We start from the raw sequence: 26,277 nt of genomic DNA, 5'->3' as shown, positions 1-26,277 counted from the left end.
CCTTTGCACTTTCACTCCCAGCATTATTTGTCTTGTGCTTGTAGGATTTGGAATTTCTGTGATAGACCAACTAGATCAAAACTGTTATCTTGAATGATTCAGGAAAGGACTGTACAGGGTGTTACCTTATGCCCAGCCAAATGAATCTGAACAGGACAAGGTCAGGCACCTTTACAAGAAGATACAGACACTGGTCTGTAACTGGTTTTATACACTGCCTGCCTGCACAGATGTGGCCGTGTCTGAGTGTGTGTTAATATACTCACACTCCTTGAAAAGAGAAAAATGATGCTATTCGCAACACTACAGATTCTCAATAATGTGACATTAGGAACGGTGGTTTCCAGGCTGCAGAACTAACCAGTATAAGTGGTTTGCTACACTAAGTTAGGCTGACTGCCCAGAAGCAGTTATCCATTGTAGCATGAAAGAACGACAGTCACACTGGTAATTTCACTAATAAAGCTCTGAGGTAGTAAACTGCATTTATATAGCAAATCCAGTATAATCTATCCAAGTTCTGACCCATTTTGCTGTTACTTCAAAAGAGCTGGGTCAGGTTTTTTTGTTCCTATCCTCTCACTACAGGCTCCTGGTCTCTGACAAAAAAACCACTTCTTTCACTCAGGCTGGTTCAGCTGCACAGAGTCAGGCTCTGAACCAGACTTCTGGAATGACTGGGTGAAAATGCAAACATTTCCCCCACTCCATTTTGGGGAGTTTGTGGATTTTTTGAGAAGTGCACGGGAGAGCAGGAAGGAGAGGGTAGTTTTTCTCCTCTAAACCCAGTTCCCTTCAGGAGTTTGGGCACAGCTACCCCTAAGGCTCAACTGGACATTACAGGATTTAGAAGCTGAACTATTCTGAAAATAGAAGCAGCTGTTCTAGCGTACACAAAAAGATGTAAACCTCAGCCTTTGTCAGGTCTGCAAATCAGAACAGCAGTATAATAGATCAATGAATCTGAACAGATTTTTAGGCACCTATTGAAGAGCCCTAGTACTAACAGTATTCAGAGAGGGTTTTGTCTTGATACACAGCCTAGTTTTATCACCTACAAAAAAGACTAGGACAGACTAGAATCTTCACAAGCCTTTAAAATGGGTCACATTATTCATCACTGAAGAAGAATCTATTCCAGTGTTAATTTAATCAAAACTGCTAATTAACATCTGACATTGGTTTCACCTAAGAAAAAAATCAGTGTAGAAAATGGGATCTCACTATAGAAAATTTAATCTAATTATGAGGATGATTTGTCAGCTGCAGGCTTTGAAAGGGAAAAAGAACAGGACAGCTTTAGTGAAAAAGGAGATCTACAATGAGCATTTTATCAGCACCGCGTGAATAGTTTAAAACATGATTCGTGTCATAAATTGCTATTGCATTGTGGTGGTACCCTGACTTTTCAGAAAGAATTTCAAGTCTACCAAAACTAAGCTGAAACATTCCCTCCCAGCAATCTTTCTGCAAATGCCTGATATGCTTTCTAAAACAAGAGTCCTTCTAAAACTAAAACTAAAAAAAAAAAAAAAAAAAGGCAGAGCCACATTTTCTACTCTTAAAAGTACCACTCATGCACTATAAAATTGATGTATATCTCTAACACTATGTTCATTAACTGATACATTTAAAAAAAAAAAAAAAAAGATTATTGGGTAAGGCAGTTTGTTTAAATTCCAAGCTAACCAAAACAAATTCCTTAAGAACATCAGGTATTGCTCTTCCTTAAATTGCATGAAACCCCTTAACAAGCATCCAGGGTGCCAAGAAACTCTGTCAGAAGATCACTGCATTGTCAAGTCAGGCAATGTCAGAGGAAAGATCAACAGGAAAGTACCACAGGCCTTTTACATTACCTTATGGCACATATAGGATCCACCCTTCTTCACTCTGTCAGTCCCCGATGACGGCCCTTTCTGTGGAGAAGGGGACACTGGTCAGTATTCAAGGAAGAATAATTGCTAATCACAGGGTGAAGGTAAAAACCTGTAAGAAAAGGAAGATAGATAAGAAGCAGCCATAAATATTCAAAGTAAACAAGCTTCAACTGTGTCTGAACCAGAAATTTTGAACTAATTATGTTGTAAAAGACTTGCAGACAGGGGAAAGTAATTGTTCTCACTCCCCACTGCTGCAAATATTTAACATTTGAGTTGCTGCCCACTGGCCAAAAGTGCCTTGTGCTTTGTTTCTGAAAAGTACCTGATAATATACTGTAAAAAGCACAGTGGCAATCATCATAGATTCAGAGTAACAAACTGTAATAGTACCATAATAAACAGACAACTGCTGAAAAAATAAACTCCACTAATTATTTTGTCTCCTCCTCCTGAAAAAATTCAATTCTGTGGTATCTGTTGAATCTAAGAGATACCACAGAATTGAATTTTTTTTTTTGCTGACTGCAATTATATAGGTTAAGATGTCGATTTTAAGGCTTTGCAGGAAGCATCGCACCCTTCAGATACTTCCAGGATATGTCTGGCTGCTGGACAGGAGGAGACAAAATAATTAGTGGAGTTTATTTTTTTAGCAGTTGTCTGTTTATTACGGTACTGAAATCATGAATCTATGATCTATTATTATGATACTGAAATCATGATTCTATGATTCTATGATCAGAGTATTGATTTGAAATTAGATGAGTTTCTGTAGTTTCAGACCTTTCCTAGTGAAAGACTGAATCTCACACACTTCTTGGCACGTGAAATGAAATCTGTGATTCTCATGACTTCCACTGCTATGAAACAAAACACATAGAAACCTGTGAGCCTTCAAAGGGAATACAGAGAGTTTCCATTGTTCTAAAGGCAGTCACACTGTATGGGGGCCTGCTGCAATGAAGGGCTCTAAGGTCCAGTGTTTGGTACTTATTCTCTTTCCAGTCCAAAATCCAGTCTGAAACACAAGTTAGTGGCTGCAGCAAGACATTGTTACCATCTCTCAGCTACCATGTGCTAGATCTATTATTATGTGGGATCATGACAGCTAAAGAGGTTTGCAGAAAGCACTGCACTTACGAGCAACAATTTTGTAATAGTGTGTACATTTGCAGTGTAATGTATGCAATTTATTTGAAGTCCTTATGAAATTGGCCCTAGAATTGATTTAATGAGGTTATTTCACTATTCTTTTTGAATTCCAACTCCAAAGCGTGGCTTAATAGTTCAAGGAGAAAGCTCAGCTTCCTCGATAACCCACTCTTTCGCTTGCTTTGATGGATATTTATTACACAGATGAGCAATTGTCCCACTTCATTCCCTTTAGCTGTCGAAGTTACTACTGCATTCATCTAATGCTTAAAGACTACTGCTATACTTCATGTTCCCACTGTTGATATTAAATATACTAACATGCTTTCCACACTACGTGTGCATGGAGAAACGACTTTTAGGAAAGAGCCACAAGAATATCTGTCTTACAGAAGTGACAAACAAGATGAAGAAAATCTGTGTTTCATTAGTTAACTGGCAAGCTTAGCCAAGAAGTTGGTACTGCTACTAAGAATCCTCTCAAAGTTAAAGGATTTGCGTGTATTTCCATTTCTGTACGTGTTACGCTAGCACACAACAAAAATGTTTTCTCGTCACGTACAAGCCTCCAATGAAGTATTTTTCACTTGACTCTATGTACAAGCTGTTGTTTCTTCACTGGTTGGTAGAGTGTAGATCAAGTCTATTTCTAGAGAAAATCTTATCATAGAATCATAGACTGGTTTGGATCAGAAAGGACCTCAAACCTCATTCAGTTGGAACTCCTCTGCCACGGGCAGGGACACCTTCCCCTGGATCAAGCTGCTAAAATCCTCGTCCAGCCTGGACTTGAACACCTCCAGGTTTTGCAAATGGGAAAAAAGAATTCATTGCTACAGAGTATGAGAGTGAAACAAAATAGCAGAGTAACAAACTGTAATAGTACCCTACTAAACAGACAACTGCTGAAAAAATAAACTCCACTAATTATTTTGTCTCCTCCTGTCCAGCAGCCAGACATTTATCCTGGAAGTATCTGAAGGGTGCAATGCTTTCTGCAAAGCCTTAAAATCAACATCTTAACCTATATAATTGCAGGCAGCAAAAAAAATTCAATTCTGTGGTATCTCTTGAATCTAAGAATAATTTCCCCTTAAGAAGCAGGTTCCTAAGGAGAGGATTTCACAAGGAATGACACCTTTCCAGCTTTTCTCAGTGTCCATTGATTTGACCAGTTTGGCTGCACCTGGTCATCACACTCTCCTACCCTGTTATCAAGGGATAAAGTAGTCCTGGACCCAGCTCCTACATTACCAGAGGTGAATTTCTAGAAGAATCAAAACAAGACAAGCATTTGTAACACTGAGTTACTGAACATTACGATAGGGTTTGCTAGAAAACCCTGAAAGCTGATATAGTACTGCATCCACTGAGTTTGACTGCTATGAAAAAATCTTCATATTGAAAGCTTAACATTCTGAAACCTTACTACTGCACTTAATACCCCTACAAATACGCAAGGAAAACAACACCCACGGGCATTGTCCACTCATTTCCAAACCAGGGTGCTCCTCCATGGGACAGGCTTACTCCATTTCCAAGGTCTCTGGAAACCCTCTTCACAAAACTAGCGTGAGGATGCACTGAGCCCCAGTCTAACAGAAGCTACTATCAAGCACAATCAAGTCAAACAGCCTGTTAATCTCATTTTAAGGGAAGCCGGAGTAGATCCAGCCAGAAAACTGACCTAAAAAAAAAGCTACATGAGAACAAGACAAAACAGAACAATGGAGCTGTTGAGCAGGATTTCCCATTAAAAACTGAGATGAAAATACAGAGCAGCAATCCTTGTTATTAGCTCCAGAACAGCTTTTATAAACTAAGAGAAGGCTAATTTAGGATTAGAAGGTTTATTGTCCAGCTGTAAGACTACTGTATGTTTCAGTAATTATAAAGGGATAACATATACCGAAGAAGTATTGGAACAAAGAAAATGGTAATTGCATAAGCTTTTTTTACTAATTACAAGTATCTTCTACCAGGCAAAAACTGATCACCAAAGGTTATTTGGCAACAAAGAGCAAGTTAAACTGACCCCCTGGCGCAATTACAGCACTGAAATGCTTTGTCACCTGCAAATGCCTGATACAGTTTTCTCCAATAATCTATTCTATTGCAAAACCTTATCCTCTCAACAGATAATTCTTTTAAATCATCCAAGGTAAAGCATTTATCATACAACAACTGGCAAAGTTCTCTGAAAAGCAGAAAATTACTAGACACAAGTTAGAGAAATAATCACAATCATTACTGTCTGTGGCCTGCACTGAATTCTTTTGACGTTGATGTTTCCCTGTCTTGCTCTGCAGTTCAGCAAAGGAAAAGATGGAAGGAAGTTGAGATAACCAGATTTCCCTGCAGCTGCATCCAGCCACTTACATATGTACAAAATCAAGTGGACAAAAAACTGTATGCTAGAGACCAATTAGATTGCCATCTGTCTCAGCTTGTGACAGCACTCAAATTAAGGAAGGTAAACCACAGATCTTCAAAGGTAGGGCACAGTGAATTAGGTTCTTCCAAGTGTTGAAAGTGCAGCTTACAACAACTCTGAGTCTTATTTGAAGGCAACTGTGGAGTTAAAATTGCAGCCACAACACTGAACATAGCAGGCAATGATTATGCTGTCATTCAGTACATAGCTCACATTCCCTACAAAGGACACCACATCACCAAGGTCCCTGGCAAAACCATGTGGGCTGACCTGAGAGCAAACGAAATTAAGGGAAAAATACATACTTATTCCAGACCAATGAGCATCCCCATCACCATTTACATCACTCTGTACTTTTGTATCACAGGTTTGTCTGCCCAAGGAAAATGCGGCGTTGGAATCAAGCATTGCATTTTCTTTCTCTCTAATGGTTTGCTTTTGCATCCTGCCCAAGCCTCCTACTTAGCACTGGACACAGAGGACTTCAAATCCCCCATATGATTTGTCAGCACTCCAGCAGCGAAGGGCTGTATTTGTATTCTTTAACTTCAGGAGCCCTTTACTACAGCTCCCAGTAAGTTCACAGCACAGACGCTGTGCTAAAGCTAAGGGCAAGCAGCTGTCCTCCCCCTGTACTGCCTAATGCATTATTTCGATACTCTCTACCCCAGCCTTGCTGAAAAGATCTCAGATATGTCACGTGGAGGAAGAAGCAACCTGGACTCTATTTTCTTAGCAAAAGAAGTTGAACAATTTTGTCCAGGTAAGTAGAAAAGGTGCTGCAGATCCTTGGTTTATATGTGGCATGAACCATGTCTGTTATCCAAACCACAGCCCCATTCCCAGCTTCAAACTGAGATAAAGAAAGAAGCCCAGTGCATACAGACAAACTGCAATACACCACTTTGATTCCTTGAAAGGTGTTAAGAGCAGGATGTCCCTCACTATCGACATCCTGCTTCTGGCACCGTACAGAAGTGCCATGCATGCCCTTTTGACCAGAGCCCTTTTGTAGGAGTTGTCTTTCTCCTGCCTACATCATTTGCTTAAACTCTCTCTTGTTTTACAAAGAAAGGTAGAAGTCCTTACAACTGCAGATGTAGAAATATAAACTCATTCCTGTCTGAGCGCTGGCTGCTTAAAGAGTACTAACAAAAAAAATACCAAAACCTCAAAAACATCACTGCTTTGTCTCTCACAGAACTACACAGACTTCAGGTACAGCACCCCAAAAAGCCAAGATCCCCCCAGTCACTACCTCTTCTAGAATAATAAATGTCTTTAACAAACATGGTTAAGAGCGTACAAACATTTACAAATGGCTCAGTATCACTTATTTCTTATAATTAAAAAAAAAAAAAGGGAGAAAGCCTGCAATGTTAGTATTTGCTTGTGTTTGTATGTTATATAGGAAACCTGCTTTGATCACGCTTACCCATAATAAAAACTAATCAGACCACAGCAATTAAGGTCACATTTGATTAAAACAAGCAAATCCCCATCCCGTTAAACAGTATTATTTTATGCTGTTATCTGGAGAAGTGCACCAGCTGGTACTGAAGGGTGTACACTTGCTGCCCATATCTGAAGAGCCAGAGCAGTCCAGACTTTGATCCCAGACTTAAATAACAGAATTTATTGTGTATTGGCAAATTTATTTTGTAGTATAATGTTGTAACAGAGATCTTATTGCCTGATTGCATAAGTACAAGTGCTTGTGCATTCAATTATCAAAGCTCATAAGTAGGGTTATTCTTTAAGATTTATTAAAATACAGGTGGGATTTTTTCAGAAGATGAAAAAAACAACCCTGGTGCTTTCTACTCCCATCCTTGTGCACCAAACAGTACCTGCAAGATGTACTAGAGAAATACTTTTTTGTGAGTTCATCTTAAATTGTGGCTTTTTTCCTACTTGTAAGACACATGAGCCCAGAAACCCTTATTTTTGACAGCAACAGTGCTCTGGCTTTTTACCCACTGCCAATACTGGAGGAATTCAGTATCAGTTTTACATTTTCTCAAGTGGATTTTACAATTGCCTCCAAACTGAGTATGACCACACAAAACCCACTTCACCTACATGATTAAGAGATGCAGCAAGACTGTCTTCGTACTGCCATGGGGCCCCATTCTGTGCCTCTCCAAGATGTCTTCAAGGGCAAACAAAACAATTTCAGAGAAGAGCAGCAAGACAGCTAGCTCCTTGACCTCCAGGCACTCACTCAAGTACAGAATCCCTTAAGAAAGGAGCCCCAGAATGCACAATGTGTGCTGGAAGACAGCCATGGTAGATAAACAATCTGGCACTCTAAATCTAAAGGCACAACGCAGTTCTGATTAGTAAGACTTTTAATGGTTAGTGAACACAGAATATAGAGAAAAACTATGCTGTGAGGTCAGGGAAAATTAGAAGAACAGGTCACAATTGAGGCAATATTCCACTTGAAATTCAGAATATTTAGATGCTATTTTCATTTCCATGCATAAAAATGTTTACCACTGACAGCTACTTTAGACCTGGCTTAGTCTCCTTTCTGTTCCAGATTCCCAATATACAAGATTTACATCAGACTATCCTGCTGCACTGAGTGAGTGTTACTGGCTCAAATGCTTCCCATTCTTTTCTAGGAGAGTAACAAGCCCATTACCTCACACAAAATTAAGGGACCATTCACTGGGTTCCAGATGGCAATACTGTCTATCTGCTTTCACAGCTATCCAAGGACGGTACACTGGTCTCCGCTGATCTCCACTGATCCTTTATGCTTGTAAAACGGGGAGACTTTCATTTGCTTAAGTAAAAAGTTACCAGAGACATTTGCAGCTCACTACACAAACTAATGAGAGGTAGAAATCAAAATTAAAGGTACTTGCTCATTATGTTTTGAACAAGCCATTACTACTATACATGTAGTATAGCATCTAGACTAGAATACTTGAAGAAGCTTTGGGTCATAGAAGTGTTAAACTCAATTCTTAAAGGAAGGTCTGTACAAGCAAATCTCCTCTTATACCAATGTTCTGCTCTTAAAAGTTACAGCCATAACATATTATGATGCCTTTCAATGTAACTAACTTGAAAATTCTGGCTGCACCCCCAAATCCTCACTACTGCTAACAGTGTCCAGACAATCCTGGCACTTCACAGCTTATAATCGCAAGGACACAGTAGCAAACTCAGCATTCCATATACTTCTTGAGCTATGTAAAAATCATTCAAGGTTGTTTCTTTGGCTTCGATACTTACCTGTACAGGTCCTACACCTGGCAAAGAAGAGGAAGAACACTGTTCCATTTTAGGGCATAATTTAAATCTAATACCTTAAAATGCAGCAAACAACTTACAAAGTACTTTCAGATGTCTCAGTTTATTTTTGCTCTCGGTAATTATTTGTGAATTCAGGCCGCTAAATTATGAAAATAAAAAAAGAGTTTATGGGCAAAATTCCTTACATTGCTCATAACCAATCCACAGTATTACTCAAGTCCCTCCAGTACTAAATACCTGTTTAAAGATGTCAGATGTTAAACTCAGTATGTCAAAAAACTTTCACTAAGCTCTGACCCTCTAGAAAAACTTCTAGTCTTTTAGGCAGAAAGAGCACATCCTATATATAGGTTATGCTGACTTGTACTCTGGAGAGACTTAAGAGATTGGCTCTGATAGATATGGTGCTAATCATTTCTAATGTCTCAGAAGATACTGCGGCCTGGCTATTTTGGGACACCTTTTCACATTATGAGATTCAGTTTCCTTATCCATTTAATCAGAAAAACGCTTTAGAATTCACTGTGAAGGGCTCTGTCTCAGACACTAGATTCTCACAGTTAAGTTTCCAACCGAAAAAACCCCCAAAAGGCATCATTATTGACACTGAATTTTCACACACTTTCTGAAATGCCTGCAAAATGTTTGTGCTGAATTTAAAAACCTAAGCGAACTATAGGCACTTAGAGCTAAAGTCATATAACACTTGTTCCGAACCATCATCTTAATTCAACAAGCAGTGCTTACATTGACATTATAAACACAGGAGCGTCTCGTTTAAATAAGTCATTCTAAAGAAGATGCATTACTCCAATACTTAAGAAAAAGGATTTTTTTTTCCAAGCATCCTACCACAGTAGCTGTAGTTCAGCAAAACACGATTCTAGCTAGCTTGACTTTGTGCAGCTTGAACAAGTTGGGGAGGCTGACACAGGCAGAAAAATCTATTTTTCTTTTTAAAAGAAAATAAGATTACATTAACCAGCACCAATGGCAGAGAATGTATTAGCTGAGGGCTACTGTTTTATGAAGACTCCTCGAGGTTCTTTCCATTATTACCACGTAAATTCCACATAAATCAGTCATTTCACGCATTTCACCTATAAAAGCCAGACACCTTACATGAAAAAGCTCCAAGACTGCCAGTAGTGACAGAGCCTCTAAGAGATATCCATGTTTAAACAGATAATGCATGTTACCTTGTGCTAACCTACACATGAAAACACACACAAACCTCTAGAGCCTATCTAGGTGCAATAGACACAAGGTTTGGCACAAGTTCTACATATAAGCACAATCACAAGTGTTTTTATTCTCCAAACTTGGCCTACTTGCTCTATTTTTGTTTTCCAGTGTTGCCACTTCTTGCTGGGGAAGAAAACTTCTAGAGAGCCCATGCACTTTTCTCTGCCCTGAGAGGTCACTGTACAAAAAAAGCAACTAAAACTGAAGGAGCTGTCAGACCAAGAATCAGATGAACAAGAACAGGGACAACTGCAATATGCTATGAACTACCAGACTTGTGCTCTTTCCCAAGGACACAGACGCTGCTTGTTTTGGAAAGGTTAAGGGCAGGCAAGGGGTCCTCTTTAATGCCCCAATTAAGGTGCAATCAAACCTACACATCTGCCCTGACACGAGCAAGTTTACTAGTTCTATTGTAAATCTGGACACAAGTGAAGAACATTCTGCTAGCTACATAAGACTTCATCTTCAGAAATGTTGGTCTTAAATCAGCCTTGTTTCCATTCATAAGGTACAAAAAAAAAAAAAAAAAGATCCTTAACTGCCTATTGAAACCCCCACTAGAATGGAAACAGAATTGAGGAGATGGCACATGTTTCCTAATCCATCAGTATGCAAACAGCGGGAAAAAAAAAAAAAATCTAAAGAACGAGTTTGAATAGTAAGTGTAAGGTCTATACAAACTTCAGCTGTATCTGTATGCAAGCCATGAGTCAATGCTGGAAGGAGACGTGTTTGTATATATGTATACATACATATATACAAACATACATATATACACACACATACATATATAGATAGATTTTCAAGAGACAATTCATGCAATATTGCTTTCCATTACTGCTGACTTACAGAAACTAGCAGAAAATTTTGACTCACGTGAAATATAATTGTGGAATATGAGAAAAAGAAATATAATTTGTGGAATATGAGAAAAAGGTGGTAAATGGAGATATAAGGTGGTGAGGTCCCAAAGGAAAATGAGTATCTTTAGCCATTGCTAGACCACTAAGATTGCCCACCAACAAAAATTAGAATACAGTCCATCCTATTTTATATGAAAGAATTAAAAAAGCTATAGTCCTAAGCATTTCAGTTGCTTGGGAAGATGTATGTAATGCACTGTCCAACATAACTGAAGTTGCTAGAGAGATCTGTGGCATCTTACTGGGATACAAGCAACTTGAAATCGGCCTGTGTGAGCATATGGGTTAGGAAGTCTCCAGATACTCCATCAGTGTGATGAAACTGCTGGTAGAGATCCATCTAACCCCAAGATGAGCCTGATTTCTCATGCTAGCAACATCCTCCTGGAAGAACAGAACAATGTCAGCCTCTGCAGTGTACAGAACAGAAAAAAGAAGTTTAGCAAGTTTCTCAAGCTATTTCCAGTTACTGACTTTCCAGGAAGGCCTGCAATTACGTCTGGCACACCAAAAAAAAAAAAGACTACTTGTATCATAAGAGACCACAGCATGGAGATACTCAAATCCTGCAGCAAACAGACGTACTGACTTGTGAGCTTTAATTGGTTTTCTCATTACAGATAATGGTGAATGAATAAAAGCTCTGTGAGAGCAGAACAGTACTTTTCTCAGACTTAGTCATTTTGGATAAATGAGAGAGAAGGAGATATAACACTAGAACTTGAATGCGCTGAAAGATACTGCATGAGAAGCCCCACATACAAAGCTTAGCCTGCAGGACCTCTTTCTCTGCCTGCCACAAAGAAAACCAAAGATCAACCTCTCAAAGCCTGGTAAGCTACTTCTCCAACTTCAGCTTTATTACATGTTGAGTTTTAAACAAACTAATAAAAGCTAAAGATAATTCATGATGGTTTGCTCTCTACCCGGGGCGAGGAAGAAGTAGCACAGCTTGTAACAATATACAAGAACAAGAAACCTTCCTTTTTTTTTTCCCAAAAAGTATTTTCACTGCATTGGCAAATTCTTGACTTCTGTAATATGATGCCAGTTTGGAAGTATTCAACTGCTAACCAGTTGGGGAGGCCTGTCCAACAAAAATATAAATAACATAAATACACATAACAAATAAAATTGCACTACAGCACTAGAATCCCAATGTTGATGATCTGTGGTGTGACACTTCCCAATTCAACAGAACACAGCCCATCCCACCACAGAAACAGCACAAAAGAGCAAAGTGGGTTTTCAAACAGCAACCAGATGAGAGTAGCTAGAGAGAATTCTATACTTCATGTGATACCAATAAAATACTTACAGGGTTGTGTACTTCATCTGTTGTATGATGAACAGCCCACCAGTCAGACGTCCATTCCCAGGCATTTCCCACAATATTGTACAAGCCATATCCATTGGGAGGAAATGCAGTGACCTATACAAGTTACAGAACACAAGTGCCAGTTCTGTAAACCACTCAGCTTGAAATAAAGTCTTTAATCCTGAAGGCCAGACTGCTAACGGTGCATTTGTCTTGACTAGGAGCTTTGTATCTCAAAAGCAAACACGAAATCAGTAGTATAGAACTGTAACACTTTTATGTACTCCTCTTAAATAAAAGAGAATGAAAGAATAAACTATTATCATCCTATAAATGTTCACATCACATTTCTACTATGGCATGTAGCATCTTCCTACTGGCTTTGGAGACTGATCCTCTAAATAGAAGCACTGTCTGACCAACAGACATACACCTGAACATAGCATCAGTGATCTGACCTCCATGCCCATGCTTACAACTTCCAGATTCCCCTGTATTTCCACCAAGGGCAGCTGTCAACTCACACATATGCAGACTTCTCTACTGATGAATCTTTTTGGGCTTGCTTTAACTACCAATTGACCATTCATATTCTTGATTGCCTTTGAAATTCCAATCCATTGTTTCCCATACTAGACAGTTTAACCTTTCCAAAAAGAGACATTTCACTTCTTTTTAATTATTACATTTGTGCCTCAGGAACAACTATCCAAAAAATAAGAGTTTAAAAAATTGTAATGCCAAAAGTGCAGGCAGAAAGTGTTTCAGCATCTGACTATAAAGTGATTGGAAAGGGGGAAATGAGGTCAGTTTGAGAGGAACTAAAAGTTAAAATAAAAGCAATCTTTAAGTAACCTTTACTTTTCAATTAGCTTTTTAAAAGCGTCCCTTGGTAATCAGTCAAACTTGCAGCAAAACATACTGTATCTTTAAAAAACTAAAGGTGAAAGAGTACAGGAATGGAAAACAGCCATGGTTCATCATGATGAATACAGACCTCAATTTCAGGAAGATTAAGCTAATTTCCATGGGATGAATTCACTTTGAGACACACTTACAGGTGCAGTTCCTTTGTATCCATCTTCTGCTGTGTTATTAGTTGGGAACACTCCCTGCCAGATATTAGCATAATGTTGACCTTTTGGCTGAAGCTTGTTGCCCCATGGGAAAAGTCTATTAAAAGCATACAGAAGAATAGTTGTTACACACTAAAAAAAAAAAGAAGACACACGCCATACACATCCCTTTCCTCCTGTAACAGTTTACCCATCTTGCCCTGGAGAACTGTTTGTATTGCAGTTCCATTTGTAGGAACATCTAGCAGGTTACCAACGAAAGCAAGGGTTCTACAAGAACAATTCATACATGAAGGAGGAAAAGGCAGCACTGCCCTGCGCAGTATGCAGTCCAGGACATGGGACAGGGAAGACATAAACCTGCCATTCACCTTGTCTTCCCCTTCTCCTCAAACCCACAGTCAGATAACAGGTGGATCCAGTGGCCCTACTGTGCAGTCAAGTAGTTATTTACTTCTTAAGCTCTTTTGCAATTCTTTCAGCCCTGGCACTAAGGTCCTTCGCTATACCTTCCATCCTCTGCAACAGCAGCAGCCCTGTGTCTTGGCATTTCGTCACACCTCTTCCTCTCCTGCACTCTCAGTGTTCTCGTCTCATTATAGTTCAGGTCACAATATACCATTTAGATATTCAGGGAAATTAATTTACCTAAAGGAATCTGTTCAGAGTAAGCCAGTGTTACATTTAGCACAGATGTGCATACTGCACAAAAAACCAAAAGCCACTGAGGGTAATAAAAACCCACACAACTCTTCCTTTTCTAGTAAATACCAGTTTTAAACATTTGTCAGGCAGTTTTGTGACAGGTACCTATTCTCAAGGCCCCCTCGACAGCTGTATTCCCATTCAGCCTCAGTTGGTAATCGTTTCCCTGCCCACACGCAGAATGCCACAGCATCATTCCAGGAGACATGAAGAACTGGATGATCCTTTCTGCGGAACAAAATAAATAGGACAAGATCATCAGCAGAAGCAGGCGATCTCACAGCTGCATAGCACAGGCACTTCGTGAAACTGTTTTAAGAGATGGCTAAAGAGGACTGCGAGGAAGTTCACAGGTCAGTTACAACGGCATGAGTTATAAGTTTACTTTTACAGAATAGAATCTATTCAAAGAAAGACAGCAAGCTACTAGTAGATGCTGGATGGGAAATGCAGCTACAGAAAAATAAGAGGAAAAAAGTAAGTCCTGCCTGTCTTTTCACACTTTCTCAAAAAGATCTATACAGTTAAAGACATTCATAGCTTCTGCATTCTCCTGGTCCCTCATCAGGAGCCTACTGCACCCAGGAGTCAGTGACTAAAGTATAAATGTAGGTGCTCAGAGAGCCAAAAGAAGACACCAAGAGCCTGCAGCATTGCTACTCCTTGCTAGGCTGTAACACAGTCTTAAGAAGAAGCCAAGATTCTCAATAGAGAAATTTACTTTGCAATCTAAGAGCAAACGCTCTTTGCTTCACTTCTCTGTGCACTCTCCTCTTTGCTGCAGATTCTTTTCTTTGCTGTAGTCGTGGGGTTTTTGAGGGAGAAGAGAGATGAGAAAGAGCCTGCATTCCTAGCAACATCATCTTTTTTAGCACCCAAACCAGAAAAGAGTGAATCACAGAAATTTAACAACAAAATATTTTTCTTTGGGTGTTTCAAGCAGTCCAGTTTACACAAAAGTATCCTTCTTTCCTTTTCTTTGGTTCCAGGACTGCCATTACAACTGTGATCTCTTTTTCCAGAAAGAGACAGAAACAATGCCTGGTTGCTCTCATCACATGGATCCTCCCCATCCAAGCCCCCAGTAGATCAAGATACAAGCTGAGGGTACAGACAATCCAGAAGACAGATACAGAGGACTTCCAATTAACTTGTTTCCCAGCTCACTGAACAAGCCAGCTTATGTCCGTTAGACTGCTTCACAGTGGCAAGTTCACTAGCAGTTGTACTAGGTTAGGTTTGTGACATACTTCTTCAAGACTAAATTCACATGGCAAGTTTCCAACTCTTATCTGCTGACTGTGACCTAAATTTCTGTCTCCCCCTAACAACGCCTCCTGATATTATATCTATTTTTGCCTCAGATAATTCTTTCACTGCCCTTGGAGAACAGACAACGGACTTGTTACTAAGCAGTTCAGCCATCAGATGATGTTACACTAACATAGCCCTGTCCTTAGAGGACTCAAAAACATGCCAGCACCTACTAGATCTAGGCTAGAGTCTGACTTCATTTCAAATAGCAGTTTTGAAACTTTAACTAGTTGATTAGGCAGCTAGTGCAAATTCTTTGCCACTTGCCTAGCAAGGGAAAGAGAAATTAAGACAGTTACATCTAAGTAAGCATACAATAACATACACAACTACAATGGCTTTCAATATGCGCAACCCATGGCTAGTTCTGCAGTATCCATAAAAAGCACCTGAGAAAGGCAAAGCCTTTTGATTTGCTATGCATAAAATTAATTCCCCTTCTGAACGGAAGAGACCATATAAAGACATGGATGAGCAAATGTCAAGGTTCATAGCAGCAAAGCATAGCACTAACTATAGGCTAATAAAATAAAAAAATAGCTTTCCCAAGCATTTAGAGCTTCTAGTTAACAAAGTCACAACTGATTTTCCATAATAATCAGCCTACAAAATCAGAATACATTAAAAAGCTCCAAATTCTTCAGTCATCTGCTGCCAGAGAGTTAGGCCTCCAAATCCCAGATGGAGCCTGTACTACATGGACTCCTGGAGTATGCCTGCATCTAGTATTTAGTCTTCCTCTCCGAAACCCAATCTGCACTCTGAAGTTGCTGATCCTTTAAAGACTGACTCTGTTTCACTGCTGATGTATAAATGTGAATAGACAACACACTGAAGCACATTTCTTCATGGTCTCTTTCCCCTTTACAGGTAAGTGCTTATAGACCTTTTCAAAATACTGCTATGCTGTTGAACATAGGACCACCAAATAGTGCATTCAACACACTAGAAAAAGCAAAAATAGTCACAGAAGCAGCAGCAGCAGCAAGTTGCTCATTAAAAACCCTTTCTTGTACCACCATTCCTGGTCCATGTTTACAGGTATGTTTACAAACTCTGTGTACTATAATTGAATGGCCAATTATAGCTTACCTGCCAGATATATTAGAGTCAGGACCTTCAGGGTGCTTCCAGTTGGCTCCTTTCACAGGCAACCACCAGGGAGCAGCTGCAACCTGAAAAGGGACATAAATGGCCAGGGAAGACAACTTGAATTCCCAGCTTAAGGCAACTGTGGAAACCCACCACGTGACAACAGGCTACAAAGCTCACTCACAACTTGTGGCTCTGCCTGCAGCCAATTGACCTATTATGTTCCAAGTCATTTCTGACAAACCAAGCTAATTATTTGATCCACATTACCATATTGCTGGGGCAGGGATTAGCCCAAGGTATGGAACAGCACAAAGAAAATATCACCCAGAAAGCAAGCGAAAGGGAGATCAAATCCTGAGAATACTTTTCTGCAGTACTGCCCTCTGGCTGTCTCTCCTTCCCTTCTGCATTTTCTCATCTGCAGGTCTGACACAAGGCACAGTTTCTTCTCTTTGAAGGCACAGCCTTCAGCGCACTACCTGTGGTGGATCAGACTGTCCTCTCACAAACTCTCAGTTATAGTTCCTCACCTATGAAAATATTTGCCAAGAACATTCAGATGGTAGCAGATGGAAGAGGTCAGCTGGAACACCAATTTTACTCAATTCTTTTACAACAGTATGCTCACGGTACAGCTAAGCCAGCTAACCTCCTGGCTAACTTCAGTCTGACAGTCTGCAGAAATAGCAGAAAAACAGTTTTGGCTTAAAGGACATTTTCATCCCAATTATTTGCTCCCTAGACTCAGTGTTTTGGAATCACTAAAACAAAATCCTGATGACATCCTTTAAATAAGGTCAAAACATGCATCTTGAAACACATCTGCTTTCCAGTTTATTAACTCAGCAAGATATTAAATGATTTACTATTGTCTTCCAGAAGGTGGAGACAGAAAAGCCACACAAGTTAAGTGAAACTTTTTTTTTTTTTCAGTTGGTTTGCTGGGCAACACAAAGCAGACAAAATACTCTGCAATGACTTCTCTAACAAGGTCTCAGATTTGGTTCTTCAATAGAAAAGAATTATTGCTGGAATACATACATTAAGGATTTCTTCTGTTAAGTTTACTTCAAAGCTGAGGTCAGTGCACAGCGTATTTAACAATTCCATTGATTCGCATTCCCTTAGAAATGTTTATCTCAATAATAGGTACTTTCAGAAAATTAAGGCAAAAAAGAACACTTATGCTAACCATCAATAGTGGCTTTTTTCCAGCAGTTTGAGTGCTTGCTTCCAAAATACTCCTATTACATAAATAATATCCACAAGAACCAAAAATCAAAGTAAATAAGCCTCCAATTCTTTAGGAGTCAAACAACCTACTGGCTTGGTTACCCCTAGACACAGGAGATCCAGTTGCAACTCTAATACGGGCCTTGAGTAACTTCTACCCTCTCTACTGCCCCTCAGCTTTCCACACTCAAGAGAGGGTAAAGGGAAGAAGTACAATATTTATTTCTCTTTGTCACGCTGCTAAATCAACTTTGTAAAGTGTTACACAGATAGGCAGGAATTGTATCAAGAGTGTTATCCTTCAACTCACCAAATCCTTCACAGAAAAGCCCAAAATTAAAAATCACTGAAAACTAGTACCTGGGAGACAGAGCATCAGCCCAGTCAAACAATTTTAACAGCAACTTCTAGGAAGAAGCTGCATCCTTCAGCACCGACCAGCACTTAATACATAATCACACGTGTGTGAGAGAAAAAATTATCTATGACAAAGATACATCGTTAAAACACCCTCTGGTCCAAACTATTTATTAGATCCTTCATTTGAATATTTCAGTAGGAAAATAGAACTAAGAAATAGAAATGCTGCTAATACACAAAGACATATTATCTAATTTTTAAAGCATCAGATCAGTCTATGCTCCCATGACAGTTTTTCACTCTTCTCCCGTCATCAAATACAGATTTTGCCTACAGCATACGTCTGGGTTCTGCACTTAAAGTTCACTGTAAATCAATAGCAATCATGGACTAAAGCTACTGAGTGGGTGGCTTAAGCTCAGCCGAAGAGCTCCCAGCTCTTTGCGAGCTCTAGGTGAGAGTGCTAGAATCCATGAACTCACTGCAGGACTCCTTCAGGCTGAGAAGCCATCCACACACAGATTTATGTTCTCTCTCCCAAAGTGAGTGAAGAGAAGACACCGATGTTAAGTACAAAAGAAATAAAGGTGGTGTCAGCAGCTTCCCAGTGACTAAAGTGTTCTGTCCTCGTGCTCTGTCCATGGGACCCTTCAGGGGTGACACTTCTTAAATATCCTGCTTTATGACTTCCCTAGGATGGCAGGAACATAAACTGACAACACCAATCACATAATTCTGAGTCAGTATCTAACAAAGCCAAGGACATTCTCTTCACAACTGGAGCCCCTACCCTTTCCAAAGAAAGCATGAGAAGTATTTGAACTGTTTCAGGGAAGCACAGATCTGTTGCTGAGCATTCAAACCGAAAGATGGGATCTTCATTCAGAGAGATACTCTGCCCAACTCCTGTAGCACTGAGGACTCAGAATGGCCAAGCTGCTGAACAGATAGCACAGTCAACAGGCTTAAAACTAGTCCGATTTAACCAGTCCCTTGTATATTTTGGGTTCTAATCTATACTCAAGATGGGACAGAAATCCAAAGTTAGAATTTCACAGCTCTGAGGAAAAAAAAGAGAGCTGCAGTACTATTTGCTGAAGGCTCTCTGTGAATCTGAAAGGTCATGAGTAAGACTTCTTCGTAGTAGTTTTAAGCACAACACTTTTTTTTTTTTTTAAATTAAACTGCCTGTTTTTTGGATAAAAATCTCTGCAGGAGACCGCAAAGGCTTATGATTTAGAAAACTTAAATTTGGGAAAATACTTTTGTTATGCAAAATAAAAAAGCAGATGCTTTCAATCAGAATAGTTTATTTTAAACTGAGAAAAATATGATCTCCCCGCATGAGAGCACTACATGTGCATGTCTTCTGTTTCTGGCTCTGCTGAACTGAACACCAAATGGCTGCCAGTCTTTGCAGAACACCCAGATCTTTAGAGAAGTTACACATATAGTACTAGGACAGCGATAACAGTGACAGACTACGTACAGCCTTCAATAATTAATTGGAAACTAAGTCAGTGACACCAGCGAGCATGCACCAAGATGCTCCTTCCAATAGAGAAAGTCGTGTACCTGAAATTTACAGCCCTTTCAAAAAAACTTCACAAGCCTTTAAAGCTTTTAATTGCTCTAAATCTAATTAGTAGAAGAGCTAATTAGACAGATATTACAACATCACAGTTAATACGGCAAAGCTCTCCCTTGCCAGTAATGAGCTTAGTTACTTTCATAATGCTTAGCGTTCTCATGCTTCGCTCTGAAACGCGTTCTGTAGACTGGCAACAGACTCATTTTGTAAAAATAGCAGCATATGCTGCTGAATAGATCTTGAAGAGATAATGAATTAGAGGACAATATAGCCTTCATTTTTATTAACTCTTGACAGCATGGCCTATCACTTGTAATGGAATTGGTTAAATGTAAGTGCTCTGCAAGCGTTACACAACTGGCTCAATACATAAGGAATAGCAGTTCTCGGAGCAAAGCATAGCTCAGAGGCAGAGAAACTCAATGCCTGTTATGGCCTGATCCAGTTGAAAACTTGGATTATCCAGCTTTCTGCTCCAGGATTAAAATTTAAGAACTCATTGTTCTGCTTATCAGAGACTGTGAAGTGCTGTGAAAAATAAAAAAACATGATCTGATAATACGAGGAAGATCTACTAACAGTTAAATTCAGCCTACAAGTTTTCCACTCAATTGAAGCAATTCACAGAACTGAAGCTTATACTCCCACTATCAGCCCGCACAAAATTCAAAGTTTTAAGTATTCAATTTTCTTTTCAAAGTAGGCTGGGATATCCTAACTTTAATTGTTCCATTAACTGGTAATTTCAAGATTTTTAGATTACTTTATGATTATCTTGAAGAAAATTCCTAAATATACATAGAAAAAATGAAAGGGGGAATATAAGGAAAGTCAGTTTCATCGTCAGTATTACACTTTTACTGGGGCTGCCTTAACGTGGATAAGGGTTTTTTTTTAATCAGTGTTAGTGTAACTTTCCGATAACCTTAAAAAATGTCTTCCCTCGCTAAGACTCAGTGCAAAGATCTCTGTCCCACCTTGCACATGCAGCTCCCAAGCAGATAATCACTACAGCAACTCTTTCCCTTTGCAGTACAGGAGCCCACTCTGCCAGCCAGGCACTGCCAGCAAATAGCTAACGTCAATTTACACCTGCCGGCAGAAGTGGACCATGGGTATGAACAGATCAATCGAGCATCGGGATCGTGATTCAGCAGTCCCAGACATCAGCAAGCAGCAGCTATTCTGGGCTGCTACATTAGCACAGCACAGCCCTCAGCTGACGCTTACCCACACAGCATTTTGGCTGGCTTTTGTCACTGCCTTCATGAAGTCCTGTTCCAGGTCAGAGAGGGAAGTCAGCGGAGGGCAGAGACAAAGCTTAGCCCTTCTGTGATTCAGCTTTGCAGTCAGATTCAGAACACACCACCCCATAAGGAGCAGTTTGAAACAAGCCGGAGCCAAGGAGTAGTGGTCCCACTCAATTTTAATGCCATTTCCAAATGCAAGGAAAGCCCTCCGGCAGATGCATGCTCCCTGTTAACCTTTGCCAGTCTGCAGCCCTGCTTCTCCTTTTTATCAGCATACCAAAAAGGGGATGAACGTGACCTATTTCTATGCAGTACATGATGTCTATAGCAACGGGCTTGTGTTTAAGTTGAAACAGCTGTAACCGAGTCAGGGAGACATTGCAATGTAAATAGTGTGGAAGTGAACACTGCTTCAAGGCTCAAGACAAAGAATAGCCTTCTCTCAGCCAGTTATCAAGGTTGTCATAGCAGCTGCATTAGGAAGACATAATCTACATATGCAGCTATAATTCATATTTGTACTTGAAAATACTCTGCAGAGAAGAAAAAAACTTCTATAATTATGTACATAAACTGAACTGAAACGTGATTGTCAAATTATCCACCAAATCAGTAATTAAGCACACAGCTTAGAAGTAGACAGTTGAGTATTTTTTTCCAGAAGATAACTAATACTTGATGCTGCCAGCTTCTGCAATGCTACTGCGAGTTCCATGCTATTTATTATATCAATTACAAGTCCCAGCTCCCCCAAACCTCTAATTACACAAGAATGCCTTTTCATTCTTATTTTCTAAGGTTTCTAGCCTTCCTCATTAGCTAAGAAATGAAAGCAATAAGGATTTCTGTTTAACACTGAATATTGATATTGTTTGCATTGAGTTAAGTCCCAACATTTTAAAGCAGTTTGAAATTGCAGCACTGCAAAAAAGCAGCAGCTTCACAGAATAAGAACAAATGTATTTAAGTTACCGGTTAGAGAAAAGACTTTAAACTTAATTGGAAACTAGCGCTTTACTTTCACAAAGTGACCTTTTCCTTCGCATAAGGAAAGGTCCATTAATTTCATTCAAACATTGTAATACTTCACAGCTATATCAATCCTTCAAGAAAAATAACCAAAAGTATTTGATGCTAAAATCCATTAAGATTCATTAGGTGCAAGTTTTGGAAACCAAAGAAGCTTCTTTTGAGGAACTGATATTCCTGATGGAGTTCCATCTCTGGAAGACTGTTTATAACAGCTCAATCTGCACTTAAGCTAGTCTTTTTTTTCCAATAACCAAGTGAATATGAGCTTTAGGAAAATGAGGCATGCACAGGTGTATTTACAGCCTGAGCCACAAGCAGTGCCCTGCTTTAAAGGTGTAGTTCATACTGATAAAAATGGACTAACATTACTTTTAACTCCCAGTGAGAGATGCTTCCTGCACTTCATTCTTTATCTCACTCAAGCGAGTACAGCATAGGAAGACAGAGATTAACAATTTGATAGCTACATTTTCCCAACTCATTACAGGGGCTATCTGAAGCATTGGGGTCTGCAGAAATAGGCTCATCCATCTCTTCCCTTATTTCAGTTTCCTATCTAAAAGGCCTCTGAAAATGCAAAAGCCAAGCGTAGTAGAGATCAAATTTACCCTTAAACAAGCAATACATGTTTTGGTAAACTTCAGCTTATGCATCATCTGTATGCTGACATTTTAATAGCCTCAGACAAGCTACATAATAACGCACCCATTCCCCGCACAAGCCACAGAGAAACAAGTTGTTACTGCATGCTGTGAGAAGGTACATTCTTCATAGTCACAGCTGCAAACCCTAGCACTGCTATCCAACCTGCAAATATTGCTCATTTCCTTATTAATTTTTAAATACTCATTTGAAATGCATAATGTTTTCGTTGTCTTTAGAATGGGACTATGGCACTTGAGTTACAGGCTAGAAGCACTGCTATAAATAAGCAAATTGCACACGTAGGTTTCCATTCAAACAGGATGAAAGTAGCATCCAATAGCTCTAGACCAGATCTCCTTAATAGTATTTGCTCAAGTCCGCCAGTGAACTAATTGTATTGCCTTCTCAGACCAATTTGTTCAATACCTCCTAAAGACAAACGTGGGATACAGATTTGCGTGCTTTCAGCCTCTTCACTGCAGACTTGATCTACCTAGTAGCAAAAACTCATTTTGCCATCTTCCACACTCCAAGAATAAAAATGTTCCCACTACTCTTCAGTGAGCAAATCCAAATTATGCTGTACTCCAGTCTCAGTAAGTGCTATCCTGTTTACCTTTTTCATGGTAGATGCACAGCAAGCAAACTCTTGCAGTTATTTGCAAGAGCTCTCAAAGCTTACCTCTCAGCGGCAAGCACGCCTCAGTACCTTCTCATTTCACAGACACAATCCCCATGCTTTTTGCTCTAGGATACATTAAAATGCCATACAAATTTTACGATGCTATGGAGTAAAAGCACTGGGCATGCATTTTCCCCTCACCATTTCCTCCTTAAACTCAGTGAGGGAGATAAAGAGCAGGAAAAGAGTTTCATCATAAAATAAGAATAGCAATATCTCTAAATTTTGAGCTTTCTCCATTTCCCCACATTCTCTCAAAAGAAAAGGAAAAAAAAAAAACCTCCAAGTGCCAAGCTATTGGCAACTCTAGGATGTGTTTTATCTATGACGTCTAAACCAAAGATGAAGTACTCAAGAAAGGCTATAACTGAATAGCTGTAATAGATGCAGTAATTAGTAGTTGGTTTTTCCTGCAAGTCTGAGAACAAATTGTAGTAAGTGAAGCTATCAAAACTTGTTAAGCCCACACAAAATGTTTTGGTTTCAAAGAACCTTCCACCCTCGCCCTAGAAAACCCTTTTTGATTTGAAGAAGTCCTCATCAATTCTATAAGTAACACCTTCATATGTTACAGTGCTAAATTTTCACTCTTTGCCACAAGACCATCACAAACTTAGAGGCCAAAACTAAAACTCAAGTTCCCAGAAATCTAGAACGATTCAATCATTGGCTGCCGCACCCCTTTTAGCTGCTTCCCTTCCAGAGAAGAGTTAGGTCCAACCTACATTCCTGTAGCAGTGGCTACCCAGCAGACCACCTCACCTCCAGGAAATGCACACCTAAAGCTCCAACAATTGTTCTACACGCTAAGCTGTTTTGCTCCTGCATCAGCTTTCACCAGCCCCACCTCCAATTTAGCCGCCTGCTTCCTTTGAGGGCCTAAGATAAATTTGTCTGGTTTAAGAGAAGCCAAACTGACCAAACGGAGCAAAACTTACAGATACTCCCAGACACGTGCACCTCACCTGGTATAGAAGCTGTTATATAGCATTTAGTTCAGTATCTTCGCTTTCACCTTTCCCCAATTCTTTCGCTGCATATGAAATACTACTTCCAAAATACACATTCCTGTTGCTCTTCCCCTATTCCCATCTGCATTTAGCACCCCCATGCTTCAACTGAGAAAAGCCTTATCAAAACACATCTGAGCCAAGTAAAAATACCATCCTTTCTGCCATCAGTTTGGTGGGGGGATTTTCAGTATCAGTAACACAACAATGTTTGTATCTTATGTCTGCTTTTCATGGTCATGGTTATAATTCGAGAAGGTACATACCACAAGCTAAAAAAATTAAATAAGGAACACATGGAAAAAAGAAGTCTTAATTGTCTCTGTTGTGGATCATTACGATTTGCAAACCATCTTCATGCAACTTATACTTTTACTGATTACAGTTGAACAATTACACTGCAGTAGCCGAGCTTTAAAACATGATCCTCTTTTTTTTTTTAAGTAATTGAATAGAATTAGATTCCTTTCACTATTTTTTTTTTTCCAGCAGTCACTAGAAGAATTTAAACATTTTGGGCAATGCAACAAGAAGCTAGATTTTATTCTCTATTGTTTAATCTAAGCCTACAGATCCCTGGGAAGAGTTTGCTTTTGCAGAACCCTTGAAGTCCCTGCCCCATAGTTGGAATGCTACTACATTTTAGCAACCAGAAGTTTGTACCAAGTCGTTTACAGAAATTTGTTTCTATAGATCCTGCTTTCAAGAAAACTGCTAATGCATTTTGTTAGTTCCAGTTAGCCAGGATAAGCATGGCCTACACATAATTTGGTTGTCTGAGACGCAGTCTGATTACACAGAAAACTTAAGCCATTATATTCGAACACCACATGCCCATAACCAATGCTTCCCTTTCCTGCAACTGAAAGGCGCTTGCTGTTCAAGTCCATAAATTACACTGGCACAAAAATCAAACAATCCTCAAAACAACTAAGATCTGCATAGTACTCTCAACATTTATAACCTCTCACAGAAAACGCATACTGGAACAACAGAAAGAGTGTTCTTTTGAGCAGTACCAGTATATACAGATAAAATTCTAAGCTGTATCTTCAGACATTAGATTTTTTTTTTTTCCTTTTCCACTGAGCTGCCTTTTGACACCTTCCTTCTGCAGACAGAAGTTACATACCATGAAATCCAGCTTTTTGCAAGTATCCAGTGAGGGGGCAGGCAGACAGGAGGACAAAAAGCAGCTTCCAGTTTCTTTTTCAGCTCCTCACAACATTACAATGTTTTAAAACCTAAGTTTGTCCCCAGCATCAGCACAAAGTTAAGAAGAGCCAAACTACAAGGCAAACAGGCACTATTCTCCAGATCATTTCACCAAAATAATTAGTACAATCTTTCTCTGTGTCTAGTCCAACAATGATTTGCATGCAATTAATTAGCAAAATAACCTAATAAATACTGGAAACATTGGAAAAGAAGAGTTTCCTAAAGTTTACTTTTAACAAATACAGAAGACCTTCATAAAAAAAAGCAGCCAAAGAGACCAGTTTGGGCTTCATTCCAGCTCTCTGGCATAATACTTGTTCTGTTAGCATTACAGCCAAGGCTTGAAAATTTGGCTGACACACCCAGAAAAGGGGCTTCCAATGCTCTGTATGTGTTTATACAAAAAGCCAAGACTGAGCCTACACACACCAACAATCTTAGGGTTTATTTATTTGTTTGAAAACAGAGAGCCAGATTTAGGGATTTCTGCATCACAGAACTGGGGAGGAAAAAGAGACTCTCTAACACTAACAGCTCAATTCTCTGCCATGAAAATGGGACGAATTCATCTGCATTCATTTTACCTTCAAAGAAAAAGCTGTGCTCCTTTATAGGTGTGGTTTCAATTAACAATTATGTCAACCAAACTCTTGTCAAGAGGTGTGGTTTCAGTCCTGTCAGTATCTTGTTTCTTGTGGACATCCTGCTTCCCTACATTGATTCAAGCAGTTACAGAATGAGTCAAATCAGCCTTGCCTATCCAAAAGAAAATTAACCACAAAAGCAGACATTCTCATCCAGAGTAAACACAACTTTAAGCCACACACACACCCAAAAA

At 39.5% G+C, this 26,277-nt stretch overlaps 1 protein-coding gene across 2 annotated transcripts in view; it reads right to left on the bottom strand.

The window, feature by feature from the left end:
- The window catches only part of SUMF1 (sulfatase modifying factor 1), a 36,359-nt gene that overhangs the window by 2,737 nt on the left and 7,345 nt on the right, over positions 1-26,277 (bottom strand). Inside the window, exons 4-8 of one of the 2 annotated variants that reach the window (XR_008451702.1) lie at positions 16,416-16,498; positions 14,115-14,237; positions 13,287-13,401; positions 12,229-12,342; positions 1,860-1,989 (exon numbers count right to left, since the gene is read on the bottom strand). Coding sequence is in view for 1 of the 2 variants with exons in the window: in XM_054076792.1 (XP_053932767.1) it covers positions 1,860-1,919; positions 12,229-12,342; positions 13,287-13,401; positions 14,115-14,237; positions 16,416-16,498 (495 nt within the window). In the remaining variant the exon portion in view is untranslated. The remainder of the gene's footprint in view (positions 1-1,859; positions 1,990-12,228; positions 12,343-13,286; positions 13,402-14,114; positions 14,238-16,415; positions 16,499-26,277) is intronic. The other variant, XM_054076792.1, reaches the window with a different exon arrangement.

This window comes from Cuculus canorus, chromosome 11 (assembly GCF_017976375.1).
Source record: "Cuculus canorus isolate bCucCan1 chromosome 11, bCucCan1.pri, whole genome shotgun sequence".
Lineage (NCBI taxonomy): Eukaryota > Metazoa > Chordata > Aves > Cuculiformes > Cuculidae > Cuculus > Cuculus canorus.
The sequence above is the reverse complement of the archived record's forward strand: the minus strand, read 5'-3'. Positions and strand labels throughout refer to the sequence as shown.